This window comes from Mchenga conophoros, linkage group LG5 (genome assembly GCF_057382185.1).
Source record: "Mchenga conophoros isolate Kocher_MC1m ecotype Shallow Benthic linkage group LG5, M_conophoros_male_GT1.1, whole genome shotgun sequence".
In the NCBI taxonomy this organism is placed as follows: Eukaryota; Metazoa; Chordata; class Actinopteri; order Cichliformes; family Cichlidae; genus Mchenga; species Mchenga conophoros.
Window position 1 is genome coordinate 27,071,585 of NC_140530.1, and position 21,302 is coordinate 27,092,886.

The 21,302-nt window shown below is 36.1% G+C and overlaps 1 protein-coding gene across 2 annotated transcripts in view; it reads right to left on the reverse strand.

Moving 5' to 3' along the window:
* Positions 1-277: 277 nt before the first annotated feature.
* The window catches only part of asip1 (agouti signaling protein 1), a 35,078-nt gene continuing 14,053 nt past the window's right edge, over positions 278-21,302 (reverse strand). Inside the window, exons 2-4 of one of the 2 annotated variants that reach the window (XM_085275608.1) lie at positions 2,493-2,662; positions 2,345-2,394; positions 278-1,296 (exon numbers count right to left, since the gene is read on the reverse strand). In XM_085275608.1, coding sequence (XP_085131734.1) covers positions 1,132-1,296; positions 2,345-2,394; positions 2,493-2,658 — 381 coding nt within the window. In that variant the 5' untranslated portion in view covers positions 2,659-2,662 and the 3' untranslated portion in view covers positions 278-1,131. The remainder of the gene's footprint in view (positions 1,297-2,344; positions 2,395-2,492; positions 2,663-21,302) is intronic. The other variant, XM_085275607.1, reaches the window with a different exon arrangement.

Genomic DNA, 21,302 nt, shown 5'->3' on the forward strand with positions numbered 1-21,302 from the left:
CTTGGAAATCACAACATAAAGGTCCCTGGAAATATCTTTAATTCTTGCTCAACAGGCGGTAATTTAAAACTGGGGAAGGACTCCACCACTGAATTTATTTCCCTCAGTAACAAAGCACAGATGATAATAAAACACTGATTAAACAATCAGTTTAGCATAATGATATGCTGGTGAAGAGAAAATGCTTCTGGAGAAACCTGGGCTTTGTTTTAAATAAGATTTAATTGAACTAAATATATATATATATATATATTTTTCAATTCATCACACAATTTTATTAAAAAAAGATTGTAGGGTTTTTACCATATACAACGCTTTGAGGTGACTTTTGTGATTTATTTATATATAAATAAAACTGAATTGAATTGAAGTGAACAGTAGGTTGAGATCATTGTACACACAGCTCAGTATAGTACATTTTTAAAAAATTTGATAATAAAACGTGTCCAACAACCAATATTGTCCTGTTTGCAAATAGACTTTTGAGCCCTTTTGAGTCAGTAAGAAAAAATGTAGACATTTCTGTTTAAGTAGAAACAATGTATGTCTATACACCCCAAAGACATGAACTCAAATAAATCAGATTTAGGATTTAGTCACTTTTTTATTAATTTACTTGTAAATGCAAATTCATACACCTTCATTTTAGAAAACAGGCATGATTTTGTAGACTGTGCGCTAAATAGAACAGAAACAATACTTTTTTTTTCCAAATAATTGCTTTAACATTACAAACATTTAATCCGTAGAAAGCTTAGTAAAAAATACAACCATTTTTAAGTATACTGTTGCAGTCATGCATTCATGTGAAAAATAAATTGATTATTTATGGAGAATGTAAATTGTTTTTATGCATGCTGAAAGCTCAAAGTACAATAAAAACTTGCTTTATAACTTTTATTTGAGAGTTTCCTAGCAGTGCTGTAAGCATCACACCCTGTAAGAGTTTAGGAAAGTTCCCGGTGGTGCAATCCTCTGTGATAAAGTGCTTTCATGCAGTGAATTTTAGGGAAAATTATAAACCAAGGGGGAGGAGTGATTAACCTCTCATGGTGTTCATTGCAAGTGGTTTGCTGGAGCATAAACATTTGTTCTCTTAGCCTGGAACTGGGTTAGGCTGCCGGTGGCTATTCAGCAGCGAGGGTTACCCATTCGGCAGTAACAAACAGTTCTGAACAGTCGACACTGGCAGAAAGCACAATAATCACAGCACACGGTGCCTTGAGATTTACAGCTTCCCCACAGGGAAATACAGTTGGCAGGAGGAGGAGGCCGCTTCTTCACACCATATTTGTTCTGAAAGAAAAGGAGAGAGAGAGAGAAGAAGAAGAAGTTATAACATAGAAAATCATATTTTTAAAACAGGTTGCTGTAAAAAATTAGAAACAATATGTTTATGGAGTTGCTGAACTGTGCAGCTTACCCCCTTTTTTCTACATGCCTGCACAGAGTAGGAGTTGCTCTGAGTCTCATTGCACATGTGCATAGTGACAATAAAAGGCATTCTATTCTATTCTATTACAAAAAAAAACAACAACAAGCACTATTAATGATGTTATGTTACTGAGTGTTTTGACTGAGAATTGTGGCATTTATTAAGTGTGTTTATAAAAGCCAGGCACAAGGACCTGAGGCAAGAGAAAAGAACGGCATCCTGACTGCCAACAGAAAACCACACAGGGTACATTTCTGCCCCTTGAGTGCACAGAAGAATGCATGCGAGGAAAAGCATCTTTGCCAGTAAGTTTTTTCCTTTCTCCTTTTCCACGAGCAAGAGGGTGTGATAAGAGTTCCCTTGCTCTTGTCCACCTTTGATTCTCTGGATGCGGGCAGTTCTCACTGTTCTTTCATATGATCAATTTAAAAGGTCACTCTAAATACTGACATGCCTTGATTGGTTGTATGGTTTGATCACTGACACACTGATCACTGGTTGCAACATTCAGTCCAGCTTGTTCAGTTAATGATAGTAATCAAATCATGGTATATTATAAAACGTTTCATATGTAATATGTTGTTATAAATCTTTCTTTTAATTATTGAATTCTTTAATTACATTAACTAAATTACATAATTAAACATAGTTTCCATAGCAAGTTCACTTGTGTAGGGTAGACAGTTTTCATTTTCATTACTTCACTTTAAAAACTAGTATATTAAATGAAAAACTATAATATAATGACGCTATATGATAAAAGGTAATGGAACCCAGTATTATATCAATACCATGGTAGTATTATTATTATTATTATTATTATTATTATTATTATTATTATTATTATTATTAATAATAATAATAATAATAATAATAATAATAATAATAATAATAATTTTTTGAAACAACCTTTTTCTGTTTCTTTGGTTTCTTGCTCTTCTTTGCAGATTTTGGTAACTCTGGAAGAGAAAATTAAGAATTGCAATTATTAGAAAATGTGTTAGAAAAGAAAAGTGTCATCAGCATAGATGATACATGATGATCCTTTCAAACTTACCTACAATAACCACAGGGGGTGAGTCTATTTCTAGATTTTGAGACAAAGCATTAGATGCAGAAACTCTGCTGGTGGAGAGTCTCTCATCTGGGATCATGTGGGCACAGCCGAGGAAGTAGTCTGTCGCAGCCAGAAGAAAGCAACTTAGCAGCAGTGAGATGTGCATCTTTCTGTGAAAACAAAAACGAGTAATGGATGTCTGTTAGATAAACAGCACATCAGGAACTCACTCTGCAGGAGGGGGAGATATAGGAGAGGTGGAGTAAGATCTCAGCCTGGGCGTCTATTTTCTTGTGTAGTCTGGAAGATGAGTGGATGACGAGGTGGGTGCAGTTTTATCTGTGGTGGGGTCGGGTGGACTGTCCTGGGCTCTGCGGGGCAAGGTGGCGCTGCCAAACTAGGCCCCAGTCCAATGGGGCCTGGCCCCCCCCTTTCCCTGGCGGGTTGCAGAGTATCCCTCTTCCCGCTCCACCACAATCACCCACACATGCAGGGCCTTGGGGTAAAGATGTGTCACCAGGGTGCAGAGGAGGCATCCCCCCCCCTCTGTCCCGTTCTGGCTGCCTGTGCCTCAATTTTATCCCACAACTTAGACATTCACATTACTCACACTCTCATAACACATACATATAGGATCTTGAGGGTGGGCACGCTACACGGTATCCAAAAGACCATCAGGGTGTACAACCTCACCCCTGGCATCGTTGCCCACCTCTCAATTTTAAATACATGAAGACACTGAGGGCTATCAGGAGGGACCATGCGCTTACCTGCTGCTCTCTGGCAGGTAGCTCCATGCCCTCCTGGGTTTTAAATGCACCTTAGAACACACATGCATCAACACTACATATGAGCGGGCAGAGGGAGGTTTGGAGTCTTCTCTCACCCCCATTCTCTGCGGCCTGCTGGAGCGGGGGGGCTAGGAGGAGGAGTTGGCCGTCCGATTGGGGTCTGGTGTGTGGGGCCTCCCTGCTGCTGCGGAGCCAAGCCGGGGCAGTCTGCTTCTCCCCACCCCAGGGAAAAGGGTAACACTACCTGGGTTTGGGTGCAGTTTCCCCCTCCAGGGGTAAGGGTACCTAGACCTGGGGCTTAGAGTACGCTTGGGGAGTGTGATCGTGTGTACAGCGTCTCTTTATGTCTGTCTCCACGTTGGTTGAGTGTGGAGTAAGTGCATATGAGAGCATGAGGGTGGGAATGGATGTTTGTATCTGTGTGTGCCTGTATGTCTGTTTCTATATGTCAGGTTGGGTATCAGGCGCCACCTCTCTAGGGACATCTCAGGTCCTCCAAGGTATGGAGGCCTATCTCCCCCCACCACTTCCCCTGCCAGTGGCAGACTCCCTCAGACATCGGTGCATTGGTGTTTTTTTGTGTCTGGGGATGGGCGTCCGGGTACACACCGGCTCACTCCTTGGTGGCTGCTTGTCGGGGCCTGGAGCCTGGGGCTCGCTCGGGCCACTTCGGGGGTGGGGTGCCCTCAGCCTCTCGGCCTGGGGCTCGGTCAGGCGGAGCTCACGGGCACGTCACTGCAACCCCCCCTGGCTTCTGCTCCGCGGCTGCTGAGTGAGCCCTCATCTGGGACTCTCCTCAGCTCCTTCTGGGATAGTGGCGCGGCTGCCCCTCTGTTGGTCTTCCTTGGTCTCTTGTGTTCTGGGGGCCTCTGGATGTCTGGAGTCTTGATCTCCCCCATACCTGCTTCATGCCCTGGAGGACGGGGCTGTGGCCCCCCCACACCCTCTAGCAGATCATTACATGCATCTTTCTTCGCCTTCAGACAATAATTCTAATGGCAAAAGGGCCAAATCCGGACAGGCAAAAAAAAAAAAAGAAAAAAAAAAAGATAAACAGCACATCTGTTTATCTGTAATTTGAAAACAATAACTACATTTTAAAAACATCACTAGAAAAACAGTAAATTGGCCTGATGAGAAGTGTTTTAACTTCAAATAAGCTTTCTCATCATATCTGTTAATGAAAGATATTTATATTTAAGATATTATATTTAATACATGTTTTACTGTGATAAATCTGTTTACTTTATTCTCTGCTTTATCAGTTTGTCTGCACACAAAGTAAAAACAGACAGCAAAGAAAAATGAAATGAAAGTAGCTCAAAAATGATGCTGTTCTTTGAAACACAAGGCAATCCGTATAAGCTCCTACAATGAAATGCAAATATTTCAAGCACAGTCAATGGGTTTTTTTCTCCTTCCATTTTTTAGAAAATAAACAATTGTGACAATGCTTCAGTGGTTTTTTTAAAAAAATAAGTTATCCATCTAAATTTTATTAAAGCTTAAAACGTGCGTAAAAAAGTGAATAGTCTCTTTGACTCTCGGGTAGACTGTGCTTCAGTTTTGGTGACTGCTTTTAGTATTTTCTCCATCCTGTTGTTACTGAGCACTGAGTTGCACTCCACCTGGTCACTTTTGACATTTCAGCTGAGTGCAGTCAGGATAATCTACAGAGAACCAGTAATCAATTTTCTTATTTAGGATCGGGGGGATTTCAGCTATTCCAGCAACAACTGAATTTTTGGTCAAGCTGTCTGTCCAACACTAGACAGGTGAATTTCGAATCAGCAGTTAGCTTCAGAAGCATGTCTTTGGACTATGGGAAGTAACCAGATAACCTTAGGGAAAGCTACACAGGCTCAGCAAAAAAAAAAAAAAAGGCTCCACACAGAAAGGCTTCAGCTGAGTCGGAGGTTTTTACTCTGTTATTGTATTTCAGTGTGTTTCAGATTAGCAACAAATACACATTTTACGTTCCAAAACAATGTTTTTCTGTCTGTACAAAAGGTTTTGCTGTATTTTTCATACTGATCAAATACTAATTAATATAAATAACATCATAGATACACTCTGCACAGAAAGCAACAGCTCTGGTGGGGAGTGTAATTTGAACTGTTGGGAAGGATTACTACTTTGAGGTCAGTGAGAAGGTTTAGTCGGGCTCTATGTTTTCCTTTTACTTTTCATTGTGATCATTATCTGGACTTAAATATCACAGTTTGTTCATTTCTAAAGGTTTGGTGTGAGCAGTGTCTATTTTGTTTTCAGGGAAAGGCTGTAAAAATAACTTGCATGCAAATATTTGATGAGGAAAAAGGAAGAAACAAGGAAATTATGAATGTTAACAGTACTTTTACACAGTGCTTTAAAAGTATACATAAAATAAACCTAGACTGAATTTTGTTGTTTTGTTCATACTTATTTTTAAAGTTTTTGTACATCATAGTTGTATGTTACACCTTTTTCTGGCTTTTAATTTAGGATGACTAGAAATGTAAGAATGACCAGTGGTGCAATATGACATTATTATTATTATTATTATTATTATTATTATTATTATTATTATTATTATTATTATTATTATTTCTAATCATATCAGTGTCACACAACCAAAACAAATCTAAATTGTGAAATCTATCCTCAAAAAATCCAAAATCCTAAACAGTCTCATGAATTTTTATTTTATGCATGTTGTTCTTAATTTGAGATTGCCTTTCTATTTTTTTCTGCAAATGAAATCCATATCATAAATGGAAAACACCAACCAAATTCTGTGCACCATCCCAGTTACTCCTTCCTTTGGCAACTGAACAAGAAATTCCCATACCCTCACCACTGAAGTTCACCTCTGTGCTTTAAAAGACATGGCTCCTATAACATATGCTTGAAATATTGTTCAAGACTCTGGATAGTATTATTGTATCCAGCATCCTCAAAACCACATCCTCCTGTAGTATCAAAGCTGAGCCAACCAGTGAAAAATAAACTTTTGTAGAAGCTGAAACGCTAAGCTCAGCTAATAGTTTTATTCATCACAGACTCAAGAACTCTTCCAGCTGATTCTGCCTTGACTTAAATAGCCTAGGCTGTATAAATCCCATATGTTCAGAGACCAAACCAAAATAGTTTTAAAAACACAGTTTTATAGCAGTTTTTTTTATAGGGGACTTGCCTTTAATATCAGGTTGTTTTTGTACTGACTGCTAGTAGTTTATTTCAATTTAATTCTCCATCACATGGTGGTTAACCTGATTTAAAAACCTGTTTTGAAAAGCATCATCATTTTTATTATTATTTAATATAAATTAAACAAGTTGGGGCATATTTCCTATTTCCAATACAATTTCCAAATATAATTACAAAATTGATTGTAATTAACTATCACAGGATGGTTTTCCACCTTGCGTCAGTCCAGCTTAAAATAGTCCAGGCCCAGCTTATAACTTTTTTTTTTTGCATGGTAAAGGTTTAACTGACATATGTGGATGTGGTGACAAAATGTGTTCACTGACAATGGTTTTCACTACAGAATGGTGTCTGTTTTTAATGCTGTGCTTCGTGAGGGCCTCTAAATTCTTGGCAATTTTATGCTGAGAAATGTTATTCTTACATTATTGAACTATTTGACCACACAGTCTTTCACAGAGTGGCAAACCGCACCCCATCTTTACTTCTGAAACACTCTCTGAGATGCTCTTTTAATACCCATGTTTAAATCAAATCAAATCAAATCACTTTTTATTGTCACATCACATGTGCAGGCACACTGGCACAGCACATGCGAGTGAAATTCTTGTGCGCGAGCCCCACAAGCAACAGAGATGTGCAAACACAACAACACAAACGAGCAAAATACAAGAATGGCCAACCTGAAACTAATAAATATATATACAATATATAATAGTGTATGCATTTCTGGATGTGTATACTAAATATTTTCCTACGTGTGTGTGTGTGTGTGTGTGTGTGTGTGTGTGTGTGTGTGTGTGTGTGTGTGTGTGTATACACATTTTTACAAATTAAATAGTAAAAAAATAAAATAAAATAATAATAATAATAATAATAATAATAAAATATATAAAATATACAGAGTTTAATACTCATGTTACTGATTTGCCAGATTAGTTGGCAGATGTTCCACCAGATGTTCTCTGCATTGCACAACTTCCCCACTTTTAATTGCAATTAAATGCTGCTGGCGTCAAATTCAAGACTCGGTAGACATGTTTTTAAAACACAAAAAAAATGTAAAAAATTGTCACTTATTAATATTTTACAGTGTGGTGACATTTTTGGAAACATTAAGCTCAAATAAAATAGGTGAAATCACTTTCCTTTGCTTCAATCCAGATAATCCATGCTTTTACCCACAAATGTGGATTTCTATTAGACATTGATGGCACTAAATTTACCATCAGTATATATTAAGTTATGCTTTAAGAGGTCTTACAGTAAAGTGACTTGCATTCATTATCAAGAGGAGGTCTGCTAATGTTCATCCTAATCCTTTTCTTGCATTCCCTGCCCAAACAGCAGCTGCAAAATGATTTAATCTCTCAAAGGAGTAAGGGTTGAAAATCACGACCCTTGCCAACTCAAATTCCTGAATACTCATTTTGTAACTAGCCAAAATATGTGGAATAAACAAACAACTAAATCAACTAAAACAATAAGATATACACAAGAATTTTTGACAAAGAAGATCTGAGTCGTTCGCAACTCATGCCAAGTGGACTTGGCGTGAATTCAAAGGTGATCATAATCACCGTGATATAATAAAAACACATTTTAGCACCTTCTCCCACAGATCTGATAGAAATTAATTTTAAATTGAGTACAGTGTTAAGAGCTAAGCATTTCCTTTGAAAGCAGGGCAAACATAAAAGGAATGCCAAACACATACACTAAGTCAAAAAGCACCTAAAACCACCTTAATATGGCTCCTTTCCTGCATCTGGATAGACTTTAGCACGTCAGCTGAGGATCATGGATGCTGCTTCTCATGAGGTTTTGGAAACCACATTATACTGCATTGAGACATTTCAAAGCGGAATGATTTAAAGAGGTGAAATGATGACAGTAAATGCAGAGGGAAGGTTAACAATCAACAAAAAATATGTACAGATGTGCAGGCAAAATATGAAGTGCAAAGTCTTTTTTCTCTCACGGCAGTATTTTGTTCTTAGAAAAAAATCCTAAAAGGTGATTTGTAGGCTAAGACAAGGGTGATACAAATTTCATAAAACTTTAGGAGCATATTTCAGTATGAAGTAGGTCTAATGACTTCTTAAGACATTTTGTTTATATATTTTTGTTATCATCAAATCATCAAATAATTGTTTATTGCAAAGGTGATCATTTATGTGGAAAGAGATTTTTTTTCTTTTCCCGACTCAGCTCATCCAATTAAACTAAATTCAATTTTATTTATACACATGCCAAATCAAAACAACAATCGCCTCAAGGAGCTTATATTGTAAGGCAGGCCCTACAATAATACATACAGAGAAAATCCATGTCTAATGTTGTATTTCTCTTTCACTCACTCTCTTGCTCAACATATGAAGAGTTAGAAAATAGAAAAGCTAAAAGTTACACCCCTGATCTTGTAAGGTTAAATGTGAGGTGAAAGCTACGTAATAATCCAATGATTATTCATGATCCAAGTCAAGACAAAAAGCCTCGAATTCCATAAATATACCAACAGAATACATCAACATTTTCAACTCCATGAACTACAAGGATTACTTGATGAAACACCTCTAGAGAGAACTCCTGAAATAAGTCATTCAAAAGTCATGTGTATTAAAAATAGAAAAAAAAGGAGGTATGTTTACAGCCAAATTCAGCATGCAGTGGAAACACCACAAATCAACTAAAATTATCTTTAAGAGAGCTTTGTGAAAGTAGTTCACCTAAACACAGTCTAACTCTCTCTTATGACAAGCTCCACCAATTTAAAAAAGGCAATTATGATATATCCATAGGACACGAAAAAAAATTTTCTTGAAAAATGCATAAATACAAATCAGTGAATGAATTAATGAATGAACAGATAAACAAACAAATTAATGGCCTATAATTCTGGTCATCTGATATATTTGTCATGTGGTGCTGAATGGAAAGCTCCTTTAAAATGTACCTTTCATGTTGCAATATCATGTTGCAGAATGCCAAATCTTTATTACTGCTGTTTATGTAGTTTAGATTGTGGATTCTATTCCTAAGATGTTTTTAATAAAAACATATAAAAAATAATTATTATTATTTTTGAGAGTTCTGGATCAACCAGTCAACTGGTGCACGGGAATGGCAGCTTTACAACCTAAATTCTAATTTTAAAGAAATTTCTCAGCTTGAACATCTGTTTTGTAGAACAGCAGAGAAAAGCTGCTCTATTTGCTTTTCTCTACATTTTAACCTTTGGCTCTATTTCTAAACAGAAAAATAATCAGAGTCATGCATTAAATTGATATTTGGCAGGTGGGGGGTACTCTAGGATAAGATGTTGCTCTTGAGCATTGGGAAAAGAATTTAGATAAACTCATGAATAAATAAGAATAATTCCTATTGAAAGCGCCAGTAGATTTTCTTTGTATACACACTTTGAGCAGCTGACATGTCCTGCTGCTACTACCATGTTTCCTGGTGGATTTTAATACAACTGAATTTATCAAATTATAAGCAGGCATTACATGATGACTGATTTCCCACCTTTAGGCACTACAAAGCTGTTATGAAGGTGGAATTCAGTAAGTAAATCACCTTAAATTTGATTTGATATGCATTGCTCTTGATGTCATTTAATTCCGACCATCAAATGTTACTGAGCAGTCCTCTCATTTTTTTGTCCTCTCTGAATGATGTTATCTCACTACCAGAAGGATTACAGTCCAAACAACACAGAAACAGTCTGTGTGTTTGCTCATATTTGTTGAGCTGAAATGAGCTGCTGCATTTGAAATTTCCTGCCATTTATAAAACAAAAAAAACCTTTAAAAAAATACTGCTTCATTTTCCTCTTCCTCTTTTGTAGCTGTTAGCTTCTGTTATTGGTTCCTCCACTTAGGTTCAAATCTTGTGAAGACATGTACATGGAGTAAACTACAGATACCTGAAAATTCTACCTAAACACAATAATGAATATTTGTACTTTGTTACTTCCCACCTCCTAAACGGACCTGTGTTTGAGTGAGTTTTCATTCAGCTGTGAGATGGTTTTCCATTTGGCTTTGCACACTTCTATTTATCTTCAAATTTTGTGGCACATGTCTATTTCAGGGACATAACATCTGTGTTAAAAGACACAGATGTCATAGCTGTCAAAACTGTCATACTAGACACTCAGAGAATCCAGGGTTTCCTACCTAGCCATAAACTAATTTGCTTACTCAGAGATCTACAAAGATTACCCCCACCTCAACAGGCTGATGCCCACTGTTTTCGCTCTCCTTTTGCCTCTTAAACACACGTGCACCTCATAATTGATGCCTTGTGTGCAGGACGAAGAAAGAATCATATCAGCACAGTATTCTGTTGCTAGAAATGTTACATCATCCCAGATGATTTGTAGCTTAAGGTAGAGTAACATATAACTAACGTTTCAATGGTATTTGACTGATTATATTACAGTAAAGTAGTCCTAACTATGTCAGTTCACTTTTGACTTGCACATCAGTCAACTAACAATTACTGTTATATTACTGTCATACCTTAATGTGGCTAGAAAAAAAAGTTTTTGTTTTTTGTTGATGCCTAAACTCAATTTTCTGCCTTAGATGGTCTTTTATAATTAAAAAAGCAAAGATTTTGGTTCATCTTTTGACCACATATGCACCAATACCACTTCATGATGAACATTTTTCAAAAAAAGATCCCAAATTCACACACCATGAGATGCACACATTCATACCTGGAGTAAGTTTTTTTTTCTTTTTTGTGTCATAGTTGGAGAAATTACAGCATTATAGTTGCTCAGAAAAACCCTCTTGACCTCGCTGCTGTGTCACATACTGAGCGAATTATGTAATTTACGTACCCCTAAGGTGACCCTTGAACACAAGATTATGCACCTTGACAAGAAACACATTTCTTCTGCCATCACGTTCCCTCTACACGATTAGATGTGTGTTTGTAAGTGCATGTTAAGACTGAAAGGCTTAGCTGCGTAGAAAAAAATGCACACTAAGAGAGGCACACAGGAATGGCTTATCTTATCAGTCGTACACCCTTCATGTTCTCTCAAATACACAAAAGAAGAGGTTTCTTTTACAATAATACCAACATATTATTATAAATAGCCAAAGAAAAAAGGGAATCTAAAACTAGAAAAACTGTGCATTAAGTTAATTGAGATAAAGAAAATATGAGGATAAAAATAAGGCAAGGTTCAGCTACACTTTGAATAAAACTGGACTCTCCAAGCTAATCCAATAATTTGAGGTTTTGGATAACGAGCTCAAATTATGTCATTATAACACTACAGTAACTATGTGTTTTTTAGAGGAAAATAAATGTGTTCTTCTTTCTGTTCTCCTCTGATAATCACATTTTCTGTGGTTCAGCTGCACTAGGTACACATGTAATGCGTGACATAAAGAACGTTTTCGCCCTACCACAGCTGAATCTCCCCCGTGGGAGCCTGAATTGGATAAGCAGAAAATAATAGATGGATGGATGGATATAAAGAAAGTAGGCAAACCAGGTGGTATCTTGTTCAGCTAATGTGCCCTTAAATAACTGGTTATTTCATGCAGGTGTAATAATCGTCGTTACAAATGAAAGAAAATGAAATGTAACCACGTAGAATCTGAATTGTAAGAAGTTGGATCTATTAGTGATAATATTCTCTATAAGATCCGCATGTGGTGGCACTTTTGCCTGTAAAAAAAAACTGAAAATCAACTTAATTTAACCAGACCATCAGCTCACGAACAGTTCTCACATCAAAGATGGTGAGATGTTTTTTTCTGCCCACACCAAAACATCTGACCTTCACCTCAGAGAAATCAGTTCAAGGATCCTTCTCTGAGAGTTGTCTGTTCAAACACACACACTCACACCCACACAGACTCACTCACTCATATTTTTTGAAGACACATGGTTAGGAAATTGTGGTGAAGCTGAGGGAAGAATAACAGCACAGTGTCCCAGTGGCCTGGTTCTCATTTTGAAATAATTTTCAGTAATTTCCATCACCATGGAAGTCAGCAATAAACTCACGGGGTTCCCTTTTAAATTGATCTGCTCTGTTGCAGAGGCTGTTGGCTCTGTTTTTTTGCACACAGCCCTTTGTGCCTTTTTCCTTTTTCCTTTTTTTTTTAAATAACTTTTTTTTTTTTTCAAACAAAAGGAACCAAACAGCAGGGAAGCATAAACAGTTGGTTTTTTTTCCTATTCAAAGAAATAAAGCTGACTTTTTCAGAAAACAAATATCCATTTATTTGTATTTTTTAATTAAACAAGTGTCAATACCATCAACGGCTAAATGGACAAAATCATTTGAATGTTTTCTTTTGCTTTAAAGAGAAAAGAAAATCCACCCAATATTTTTCTTATCCATTACAACACGTAGAGAGAAAGTTCACCCATTCAGTTTTAAAATGAAATATTAGCTTCAAATAACCCTAAAAAATGTCCTTTCAATGTGCCAATAAAAATCAAACTTTTAGCCTCAGTCTTAAACACAGACAAACGTTTATTATGTTTTAGGGATAAAGGAAGGTCAGTGCCTTCAAAAACAACTCTTTAAGGCCAGCAGCGTTTTGTGTGTGTGTTCTGTGACGTGTTTCTCATACTTTTCATAATCCTTATCCTTGAGTTTGATTTTTTACCAGATGGATTTGCTCTGACTGTCCAAGTGCCAGAATCCAAAAGAGAGATAATTTTAGATTAAAATGGTTTCTGCGCTTGTCTAAGTTGCCCTGAACTGCAACTGTTTTACTATTTTGTTTTGTTTTTCTTTTCTATTTTTACATTTTCTAGGAGCTCCAGCTTCTAAATATGTTTTTCAGGTTTCAAAATCTGAACGTTACTGGAATATAAAATATTTGTCTTTCATTCATTCATTTCATTCATTTATTTATTCATTTTCAGGCACAACAAATACCTATATTGAACATAAAATACACAAAACAAAAAACAAAACTTGCCTGAAAAAGGAGTGGGACGAAGAAAACTTATTAAATCCCACCCCTATACTCACTCATCAACAAAAAAAAACAATAAACTTCCCGCAGCCACACCCATCATTGCATACAGACCCATCAACAGCCCCGGGCAGATACAAGCATCTAAGCGGCAGCTCGCAACCAACAATTAGAGCCTTCATAACTGAATACAGAATATATAAATTATAAATTGCATTACCACAGGTAACAGGCAGTAATAACTACAAGTAACAGACACACATACATATACATACATATATATATATCTACACACACAAGTACATATATGTACATACATACGCACACTTTATTTTTTATTTTTTATTTTGGAATCCATACCAGCAATGGTAAGAGGACAGACATTACAGAGCACACTAAAACCCATCATTGAGTATACTGTGACCAGACCAACTGTTTGTAGAGAAATTTAAATCTATGAATATTTTTGCATTGTTTCAATTGTAAACTCAGACTGTTCCAGATTTTCACACCACATACAGACACACAAAAGCCTTTACGGGTTGTTCGAGTTCTGGGTAATTTGAATTCTCCAAAGCCTCTCACATTATAAACCTTTTCTCGAATTTCAAATCTAGTTTGTAAATTTGCCGGTAAAAGTTTAGTAAAAGCTTTATACAAAATTATGGATGTATTGTAATTAACCAGATCCTGGAATTTAAGTAACTTTGCCTGAAGAAAGAATTTGTGAGTATGATCTAGATAACCAGCCTTGTGAATAATACGCAGTGCTCGTTTCTGTACTGTGACTAATGGATTAGTTGTATTTTTATATGTATTTCCCCACACTTCCACACAATATGTAAGATATGGAAGAACCAGGGTACAGTACAGAGTACGAAGTGCATCTTTATCAAGGAATTGTTTCACTTTGTTCAAAACTGCGAGGCTTCTAGAAATTTTGGTTTTTATGTGTCTGACGTGGGGTTTCCATGAAATTTTGTTATCAATTATAACTCCCAAAAATTTGTTTTCACTCACATTATCAATTGGTACACCTTCAATGATAATTGGTAATTCTATATTATATTTTAAATTACCAAAAAACATTGCTTTAGTTTTATTTATATTTAATGATAATTTATTTATGTCCATCCATTTTTTTATTAATTTTAGCTCCCTGTTTACAGTCATTACAAGATCAGTATAATCATCGCTACTGAAAAATATGTTGGTGTCATCTGCGAACAGTATGAGTTTAAGTACTTGAGAAACATCAAAAATATCATTTATGTATACATTGAAAAGTTTTGGTCCCAACACTGACCCTTGGGGAACACCACATGTAATACCAAGTTTCTCTGAATGGTAATGCCCTATGCTAACATATTGTTCCCGACCTGTTAGGTAACTTTTTAACCAGTTACCAGCTTTCCCTCGAATACCATATCTTTCCAATTTATCCAGTAAAATTGAGTGATTGATTGTGTCGAAGGCCTTTTTGAGGTCAACAAAAATACCAACTGCATATTTATTTTTATCCAGTGTATCAGTAATTTCTTCTACTGCCTCAATTATCGCCATTGAAGTGGTTCTTTGCGTTCTGAAACCATACTGACCAACATTTATTATTTGATGTTTTTCAAGGAATTTTTCTAATCTTGAATTAAAAAGTTTTTCTAGAATTTTTGAGAATTGAGGCAGTAGAGAAATAGGCCTATAATTGGTAAAACTGTGTTTGTCATTACTTTTATATAGTGGTATTACTTTCGCAATTTTCATTTTTTTTGGAAAACAACCGGACTGAAATGATAAATTACAGATATATGTTAAGGGACTAGCAATATTCAGAATAACCTGTTTAACTACAGACATATTTATGTCATGATAATCCATTGAAGACTTACTTTTACATTTTAATGTGATATTTATTACTTCTTGCTCATTTGTAGCTGAGAGGAACAGTGAAAAGGGATTTGATTTTATATTACTGATATTTTCATTTTTATGACACGGGATGTCCGCTGCTAGTTCAGGGCCAACATTTATGAAGAATTTATTGAACCCATCGACAATATTACTCATGTTGTGATTTTCACCATTTGCATCAGTAAAATATTCAGGATATGATGTTCCAGAAGATCCTTGTTTAATTAAGTTGTTTAACACATCCCAAGTTCCTTTTATATTGTTTTTATTTTCATATAATCTTCTTCTATAATAAAGTTGTTTGCTCGTTCTTATAATATCAGTCAATTTATTTCTATATGCTTTATATCTTTGTTCCACTTCTTTTGTTTTTACTTTGATAAACTGTTTATACAGATTGTTTTTCTTTTTGCAAGCATTAATAATTCCTTTTGTGAGCCAAGGACTTTTTATCTTTTTTTTCTTTGTCATGTGTTCGTTTACAGGACAATGTTTATTGTACCACATAGTAAAAATATCTAGAAAATTATCATAAGCCTTGTCCACATCTGACTCTTCATACACCGAACTCCAATCTTGTTGTGCTAAATCGAAATTGAAGGCATGAATTGCTTCTTCATTTATTGTTCGCTTTGCTATCATGATCTTGGTATCTATTTTTTTTTAAATCACAGTCACACAAAGTAAAAACTGGTAAGTGGTCAGTTATATCACAGACAAGCAGACCACTATTAATTTGGAAATCCATGACATTAGTAAAAATGTTGTCAATAATAGTGGCGCTATGTGAAGTTATTCTGCTTGGCTTTGTTATTGTTGGATATAGTGATAAGCTGTACATTGTGTCAGTAAAGTCATCAATGGCTTTTAACCTTGTTGGATTTAGCAAATCAATGTTAAAATCACCACAGATAAATAGTAATTTTTGGTTCACCGAAGCAAACGTTTTTTCTATCCATTCATTAAAAGTGTCAATACTTGAACTGGGTGTCCGATATATACAACTTATTATAACATTTCTCTTTTTTTCATTCATAATCTCAATAGTCAAACATTCCAAAATTCCATCAATAGCCATAGTTGTTACAACATTATATTTTATAGAGTTATGAACATATATAGCAACCCCGCCGCCCGCCTTATTTAATCTATTCATGTATTTTAAATCATATCCATTCAAACAAAAATCTATTCCTTTATCGACATTGAACCAAGTTTCAGTGATGGCTATAACACTAAAGGGGCGAGAAAATTGTTGCAAATAGTCCTTAATGAAATCAAAATTAGAGTACATACTTCTGCTGTTAAAGTGAATTAATGAGAGCTTCCCGTCTAGGTTAATTTCTTTTTCATATTGTTCCTGAGTGAAATAATTACAATTTTTAACAAAAGAAGAGAGAAAGTTACTTTCAGAATCTATTTCTGGATCTATTATATTATGCTCCTTATATTCACAATCTAGATCAATTACTTTCTGTTGAAGAACTAATTTCAACGTGTCCATGTCATTTCCTGGTGTAATTGATACATTGGTGTCAGTTATACTTGTCCAGATCCTCCATGTTCCTCACTATCAGTACTTTTGCCTCTTCTGGTGTCCCGTTTAGCTTAATGAAAATCTTACAGTTTGTTACCCATGTATGTTGTATTTTACCGTTCTTCTTCAGTTGCCTTGCCTTCCTCGCGATGTCTGCGTTTTTTCGTGTCAGATGCTCATTAATGAAAACGTCCGTGCCTTTCAGTTTGCGTCCTTGTTTCAGCAGTGCGACCTTGTTCTTCCGATTGACAAATCTCATAATGATGGCCGGCAGTCTGTCACTCCTCCTGGGCAGTGAGTGACATGCTTCTATGTGCTCCAGGTCCATCTCTATCCCCTTGCTTTGGAGGAAGGACGCCACCTGTTGCTCTACCGAGCGGGTCTCCTCGTCGCTGGGCTCCCCGACGTTCCCGGCCACCGCGCGCGCGTACGAGCGCGGCTTGATTTTAATACCGCTGATGACCACGTCATTCGTACGGGTGTACTGCTCCAGCTCATCCACCCGCCGCTCGAGATCCATGATCCGTCTGTCCTTCTCGGCATTTTGGAGGCGTAGCTGTTTTACCTCCTCCAGAAGCCCCAGAAGCAGCTCCTGCTGTGCCCTGACTGCGGCCACGTCTCCGCACAGCGCTCCGAGGGAGGTTTTAATGTCCTCAACCTCCTCTGGTGTTGGGCCTTTCTTGGGTGGCATACTGAAGCGAGAGCACGAGGCGGCCACCACGAGGGACCCGGAAGCGGAATTTCTGATGATGGCGCCTGGCTAGGCCTGCTGGCTGATGGTGGAGCCTGGCTGTGGCCTGCTGGCTGATGGATTATCTGTCATCAACTATTAGGTTGCAAACAAATGCCACAGTATATAACATATGTCATTTTTATTTTTTGTTTATTTTTTGTATATTACCCTTACTTTAGGAAGCACATCACCGAGTTTATTTTATAGTGTTACCTTGAGATAAACTTATATTAGAAATAGACTTCCTCTTTGTTTTTGTACCAAAAACCTTTTTTGTCACTGCTCTTGTTAACGTTTACTCAGAAGAAAAAATTATGTTGTCCAATGTTTTAAAAAAAAATTAGGGGAAAAAAAAGAAGTGCAAGCTTCCATGTTTTTTATTTATTTATTTTTAGAGCTTCTGTAGGCAGTCAAATAGGTCAATCATCTGTGTGTTTTTGTTACTGCGGGCACAGACTATGCAGAGGTCATAATAATATTTTCAAGTGTGAAGGGATAATGAGAACAAATATCCTTTTAAGTGGAATATTTTTAATGCTCATCAACTATAACCATGAAAAGAGGAATGCGTCTTGTGCCTTTATGAAGGGTGGAAAGTATACCTTTAATTATTGATTCCAACATCAAACCAGTTTTTCATCAAATCAACGAATCAAATGCTCAGAGAAACTTTCCAGCCCTTTCCTGCAGCATTCTTCACTTTCACACTGCTGGTTCGTATGTTCAGTCTGTTTCAAATTCTCACGTTCACTAAAATATGTGCATCAAACCTCCACAGCGTTCCCATTTTTACAAGCACAGTGGGCTCATTAAAGCCGAACAATGTTGTCTGATACAGCTGGAAACATGCTGATGAAAATCTGATTACACAGAAATGTTCTAATAACTCAATAATAATAATTAAAAAAAAAAAAAAACATTTAAACAGCAATGACATGGAGTATTAATGAATGTGTCCATAAGAATGCTCCTGAGGTTTTCGGTGAGACACACCTCTGGGGAAGTCTGTGGGGAACTATTAAATGCCGTTTCACATTTCTGCTGATTTTCCAGTTGAAAATGAAAAGGTTATATTTGTTAGTACTAAAATCTGACAGCCTTTCATCAGAATCAAATACTGACAACACATAAAGGTGGGGCACCAAATGTGAAGTTCAGTTTATTTCGATTTTCAAAGATGTGATGCAAAGAGTATTCAAAAGTAAGCTACTTCATTTTTGCAGCATGACTAATGCTGCAAATAATCAAATATGGATTAGATAAAATCATAAGGACTGTATCTGAAATTACTGTAAACTTCAAAAGCTGAATGTAAATGAAAATCACTAAATGCTGCAAAATCCTTTACTTTTTAAAAAGTGAATAAAATTCATTTAAATCCACAGTTTTATAGGTTTTACAGTTACAGTATTTTGATTACCTGTCCCCCACACGTGGACATTGTAATACCTGAAAAGTTTTGTTTCTAGATATCACTTCTATAAAACATAGAAAAGAACAAGAGTAAAAGAAAAATCCCCAGCAGACCTCATAACAAAGTTCAGGCTCTCCTGTTCCAAGAAACAACTCTTAAAAAGGCCAAAGTTCAAAGGTCAGCTGCTGAATAATACTAGTGTGGCTCAACCTTTTGTTTGTGTTCGGACCCAGAAATCTGGGAACAGAGCGTTTTATCTCTCTCATCAGTGTGTGTGAGGCAGCTTTAAAAGAGAAGACGAGAGGCTTCTGGCAGATTTGGGGTATGACTTCAGGAGGATAAATCAGCCAGACAGTAGTTTTAATGTCTGTGTCTCATCTATCATCTACCATCTGGGGCTACTTTGCACTGCGTGCCTTTTATCTGTTAGTTGTTCCACAGGTAGATGTAAATTATTCTAAATGGCAAAGTGTTTGGAAAAGTGAACAACATTTTCTGATCTTCCTTTAGAATTTAAATATCTTAAAATGAAAATACTACAATATATCAGACCTTCAAGGATTTTTATAATAAGATCCTATTTTTTTTTCCCATCATGAAATCCAGCATATTAAAGCACTGTAGCCAAGCCACTGTACTACAAACTGCTGATATTTCACACTTCACATATCACATACCCGTGAGTTTAAAAAGCAACAGGAGTTTCATTTTACAAAGTAAATACCAACTTTATTACATTCCCACCATAGCATATTGACAGTAACTGCACGACTGCTAAATTAAGACCTAACATGTCTTGATTTCTGTTCTGTTACAGCATGCTTGAAGACATAGTTATGGAGAGAGAGAGAGAGAGAGAGAGAGAGAAAGTCACAAATTTGAAACAGAAAACTTAAAAATTTTAATATAAACTCGTTACCTGATGGTAAAGATTGAACTGATGTGCTGTTACATCGCACATTTTATACATGTTTTCATGTTCTGCAGCACACCGACTGAAAATAAATATTTCCAACATTATTGCCAGCTAATAATACTGTCTTAATTGTCAGGAAGATATCTAAGAAACCAGAAAACAGACACAGGTAGTATTCTTTTTCCATCTCCTGCTGCTCTATTAGGTCAAGGTATGTAAAGACACAGTAAGAGGAAGCAGACCAACCAGAAAACCATATCCAGCGAAAGCGTCTATGAGAAAATTCTGACGACTGCTTCTGTGTGCTTATTAAAACTAATCAGCAGCTATAAACCTGTTTGAAGATGGCTAATTATTCAAATGTGTGGCAGCACAAGAATGTACTCAACATTACTGAATGACTGTTGCTCCTGTTTTTTAAGTAAGACTAAGCTTAAAGAAAAGTCTGTCTTTAGCGACCGCCACTAAAATAGGAAGGAAAAATGTATTTATTGAGGACTATATTAAGTGGTAGATTACAGCACTTTCTGGTAGCAGATCCACAAATAAAGTGTGTTTGATTTGTCATACATTTATAACAACCTGCCAACTTGTGCAAAACTGCAAAAGAGTTCCTAGACATGACAGAGACGAATAAGCGATTACGCTCTTCTCAGTTTTATTTGATCATAGTATAGAAACATTTAAATAAAGACAAAGTATAAATTTTATTCCTTGTAATTGTGTTAGGAAATCTTCTCCTATTGAAAGGCAACATTTGTTTTTCAACACTGACTTTGCATGAGATCTTTAATCCCTAACCTTGAAATAATCCTATTCTCCTGGGATTATACATGGACAACACAAAATGAGAGAGAGAAAAAAAAAGAAGCTTTTTCTTAATATTTTCAATTCATCTTTGTTTCTATAAGTGATATCTTTGCCTGTTGTGAAGTGTATGAATATTCACTATATTGGGAATGTCGCACCAGACAGCGTCCACTGTTGCTAGCGAGTGCTTAACAATCACTAGTCAATACTTTGTATCCAAAACAAAACTGAAACTCTTACAAAGTGTTTATTTTAAGTAAAAGAAACAAAGCATGCAATACGTCGGTCCATCACAATAAACATCATGTACTGTCACACAGGATCCCAGATGGCACTGGCTTTAACTTGCATTGATTGTTTATAGTTTTTTAACATACTAATTATTAGGTGCCATTTCTTAATTAATATTTCTAATATGATTAACTCAAATAATAAATTATAATGTGTTTTTTTTCTCTATTTAACAACCATAGAAATAAAGATAGGAGAAATTATGTTAAAAACATATGCAAGCGCTGAGACACACATATTTATATTCACTCTTTTAATG